We start from the raw sequence: 4,505 nt of genomic DNA on the forward strand, positions 1-4,505 counted from the left end.
AATCCCATCAAAACTTTTCATTTCTTTTGTATTTTTAATCTTTTCCAGAATGACTAAGATTAAAAATCAAAAAATGGTAAGTGCTGGCAGGACTGTGGTAAAGGGGGAATTCTTCTATTCTGCTGGTGAATAGGTAAAATGGTTCAGCCACTCTGGAGAACTATATGGGAGTTCTTCAAATATCTACTTATAGAACTACCATGTGATCCGACAGTTCTGGGTATCTGCCCAAATACAGGATGACACTCAGAAAAGTCCTTGCACACCTGTGTTTATTGAGGCATTATTCAAAACTGCTAAGACATGGAACCAGCCCAAATGTTCATGAACAGAAGAATGGATTTAAAAAGTGTGGTTATACTTTATGGAATGATACACAGCTATTAAAAAACAACAAGACCCTGACTTTTTAATAGAAAATAGACAAATATGGGAAGATTTACTGCTCAGTGAAGCAAGACAGACTATGAGGAAAGACATTGCATGCTTCCACTTAATATGTGTTGCTGTCTGCGCTCTATTGTGGAAACTGAAAGATTAGATCATACATAAGCCTGGACAATGGTTGTGAATACTGGATACAGTGCGGGAAGTGAGTGGGAGAAGGGGTATAGTGTAACAAAAGAAATTAAGAAGAAAAATAGAGAGGCAAGATTTTTTTGGGACACAGAAATGGATTAATATCTGTTGATGATAATATGTATAGGATCCTCAACTGGACTGGTGTGAAGTGCCTTCATGTTGTGAAGCTAAGTGATGTATAGTAATTGAATGTATGAAAGAAATAAAACAAAATAAAAGACATATTAAAAAATATAAAGTATTTGCACAGCATACAGCACTGGCAGACAGCCAACATCTTTCCATGTCTTTACATGTATTCTCTCTGTGCATGTCTGTGTCTTCACTATCTTTTACTAGAGGACATGGTCACATTGAATCATGATTCACCCAATGACTTCAATATCTAAGTAAGAGGAGTCTTCAAAAAGTTCACAGAAAATGCATACTGAAAGAAACTATGTATGGATTTGAAATTTGTTTTCACCAAAATAAATTTGTACTTTAACTGAAAAAATCAAAAAAGGAATGGCCTATGGGATAAATGGTTTATTATCTGTTTATGATAATGTGTATAGTATCCTCAACTCACCTGGTGTAAAGTGCATTCATTTTGGCAAAATTCACTTTATAAGAGAAGTGATGTATAGTGATTGAATGTTTAAACTAACTAACTAACTAAATAAATAAATAAATAAAAGGAATGGCCAAGGAAAGGCAAGAATTAGCAGACTTCTTGGTAGAACAGTAGTATACATAAGACAAAGTGGCATATTTTATTTAGCAGAAATAAGGGTTGCATACCTCATATTTTAGGTGTATATGTGTGGGGTGTTCAGGTCTGGGTGACCACACTGAGATGGCACACATATTTCATGTGCACTGGTGGGATACACCTGACGTGAGCTCTACTGCATGAACCAGATACCCACAGCATCAGTAGTTAGTTCTCTTGTCTTCGTTTAATTAACTACTTTCTTCTATAGTGAGCAATAGATCTATTCCCAGTAAATTTTAAATGTTCATCTGCAAGACTTGCAAGAGGACATGGATTCCGCAACACCTAGAGTAGATTTCATTTTTAAATATTAATGGAAACTCAATATGGAAGTTAATACAAGCTGTTTTAAAGGAAAGGGCTTCCTTATTATGATCTAACCCTCTTTCAGAGGGCTTCAAACTTTGTTTGGCACCTGACCACATATATCTCATGGTATCTGCATACCATGATGTCCAAGTCCAAGCAGTCCCACTCTGGCCATGGAAGCCTTGTTCTGAGAGGGATACCTAAGTAGAGAAGAGCCCATAGGCTTTATGATCAATGATTAAGGAAAAGACAAGTGGGACAATTCAATGAATTTCTTCAGAATTTGCAAAAGAGAAATCTAGCCTGTTTCTGAAGAAATAACAATGAATATGTTGTATTTGGGGACTTGGGCTAGAAAGTCATGACTTGGGTGCTCTGCAGAGTAGTAGACAGAAGACATTAAAGAGGCATCCAGGAAGAAAAGAAGGGAGCAAGGAGGCCAAAAGAAATCACAGCCACATGGCCTCTGCAAGAAAGGGGCTGCGAACGCCTGGCCATGTCTCCGTTGTTAATTTTACGCAATCCAGCTGCTCAGCCTTTTCATTCCTAATGTATATAACTTCACAGAACCTCCTATAATGCTCACCTTAAACTAAATGTACTTGAGAGTATGTCCATTTCTACCTCCAAATGAGCCTCATTAATATGACAACAATCAGTTTAGTCAGCTGGGAAATAGGAGGAAGGAGGGATGTGACTTACTGCCTCTGTTTCTTATTTTCTTTGAAGAACAGCTCTACATTTTCCTTGCCTATCACAGATGTAGTCAGGGAAGCCCAAGTAAATTCTTCGTTCCTGGTTCCCAAGGCTAACAAAATCAAACAAACAAACAAAAATTACAACACCACCACCAACAACAAAAACAGAATTGCTCCAGATTGACAGAGGAAGTTAGAGGTCTTTGGCTCAAAAGCCAGAATTGATTTTCTGTAAATATGAGGAGCAGAACTGCTGAATATGAAAGGAGGCTCATTTTAAATAAACCAGTAGTTCTCACTAGAACACTTCAGGAAAAACTACGAGGACTTCGGATACAAAAACAGGACACAGGGAAACAGAAGACAAGGTCAGAGGGAAGAATGCAGCAGAAAAATCAGTCACTAGAAGTAGCTTTGAGAACATCATGACAAAAAAGATGATCATTTTTTATCAGAAAACAGTATGGAAGAGATGACTAAACAGTCTATTTTTTTTTACATATTTATTGTAATTTATGACACTTCTAATCATTACACATATTTGCAGAGTATATAATGATCTTTAAAAGCATGTATATGAAGAATAATAAACAAATCAATGTTAACATATTCACCACCTTCAACATTTAACATTATTTATGTTGTGAACATTTGAAATCTACTCCACTGGTTTTTTGAGAAATACGTACTGAATTATCTATGATATTTTCTACTGTGAAATACATTTCTGAAGAAAAATATATGGATTGAAAATCAAACAGGGAAATACTAAGTTAGAAAAGTATTTGCATATCTATGCTTATTGCAGTATTATTCACAATTGCTAAGGCAGGGAACCAACACAAATGTCCACAAACAGATGAATGGATTGAAAAAAGTGTGGAACATATTCTCTATGGAACACTACTCAGCCATAAAAAACATTAAGACCACGGCATTTGATAGAAAGGGAACAAATATAAAAGTTTTACTGCTGAATGAAGAAAGCCAGGCTATGAAAGAGAGACACTGTATGTCTCCACTTACTATATACCAACTGTACACACTCTATGGTGGAAACGGAAAGATTACAGGACATAGAACTTTGAAAACGGTTATGAATACTGGGGAAAATGTGGTAAGAGGGTGGGAGAAGGGGGAGTTTGTATGGAAAGAAATTAGAGAGGTAAATATAGAGGAAAGGCATTTATGGGACACAGTAATGGATTATATGTTGATGATAATGTGTTTTGTATCCTCAACTAGACTGGTGTAAAGTGTTTTCATGTTGGGTAAATTCAATTTACAAACTATGTGATTTATAGTATATATAGTGATTAAATGTATAAAATAAAATAAAATTTCAAATATAGACATTAAGTCTCATAAGTTAATGAGGATGAATTTTTTAAAACAGAGATATTGACTAGCTAGTATATTATAAACTAAAAAAATGTTTAAAGTGTATCCAACAAACTGACAGATGATAATAGTATGAAGAGGAGTCAAGAAGACACCCCTGGACACTTACAACTGTCAGTGAACTTCTGTATGGCCGAAAGAGAAATGGACTCGGTATCCTGGAATTTGCTGCTTTGACAGAGGCATTGAAGGCTTTATCCACGAGGGGATCCGCATACCGTGGCAACCCTGAACACACAAGCACATGGAGCCTCAGTGAGGCTCCACACAAGGTGCTTCTATCATTAAAAGATTGAAGTGACTGGGTTGTTGAGGGTCTTACCTGTGCAAGACCAGTACTTGATTCCAAGAGCAAGCATAATCATGAAGATCATTAACATCTTCTCCATCCTGGGAACAACAATTTTAGTTCAGAGTAAATGCGATTGTCTCTCTAGAGGTTTAGGAGCAGCAGTTTTCCTGAGAGTATCTGTCTTTATAAATAGGACTTATCTGTGTTTTCTGATTTGGTCTCGGGGTCATTTATTGCTGACAGTTCCAATGGAAAGATTCCAGTTTGAGAATATTTGTGAAGTTTAGAGCTACCCAGAGGCCTTTAACCCATCACCAAATGCATCAAGAGGATCAGGATTCCACATGTGCTTCTATTTCTTTCTCTTTTGCTTTACTTCTTTAGAGAAAGGATATATTATCTACGCTCAACAAAATGGTTCATATACAACTTTTGCCTTTTTAGTTCTTTAGTCCTAATGATCTCA

General features: G+C 36.3%; 1 protein-coding gene across 1 annotated transcript in view; it reads right to left on the reverse strand.

Annotated features, from left to right (window-relative positions):
• The window catches only part of LOC102479040 (secreted phosphoprotein 24-like), an 11,064-nt gene extending 6,816 nt beyond the window's left edge, over positions 1-4,248 (reverse strand). The window contains exons 1-2 of the mRNA XM_006168288.3: positions 4,070-4,248; positions 3,857-3,975 (exon numbers count right to left, since the gene is read on the reverse strand). Of these exons, the coding sequence (XP_006168350.1) occupies positions 3,857-3,975; positions 4,070-4,136 (186 nt within the window). The 5' untranslated portion in view covers positions 4,137-4,248. The remainder of the gene's footprint in view (positions 1-3,856; positions 3,976-4,069) is intronic.
• Positions 4,249-4,505: the final 257 nt, after the last annotated feature.

Source organism: Tupaia chinensis, unplaced genomic scaffold, assembly GCF_000334495.1.
Source record: "Tupaia chinensis unplaced genomic scaffold, TupChi_1.0 Scaffold145660_1, whole genome shotgun sequence".
Lineage (NCBI taxonomy): Eukaryota > Metazoa > Chordata > Mammalia > Scandentia > Tupaiidae > Tupaia > Tupaia belangeri.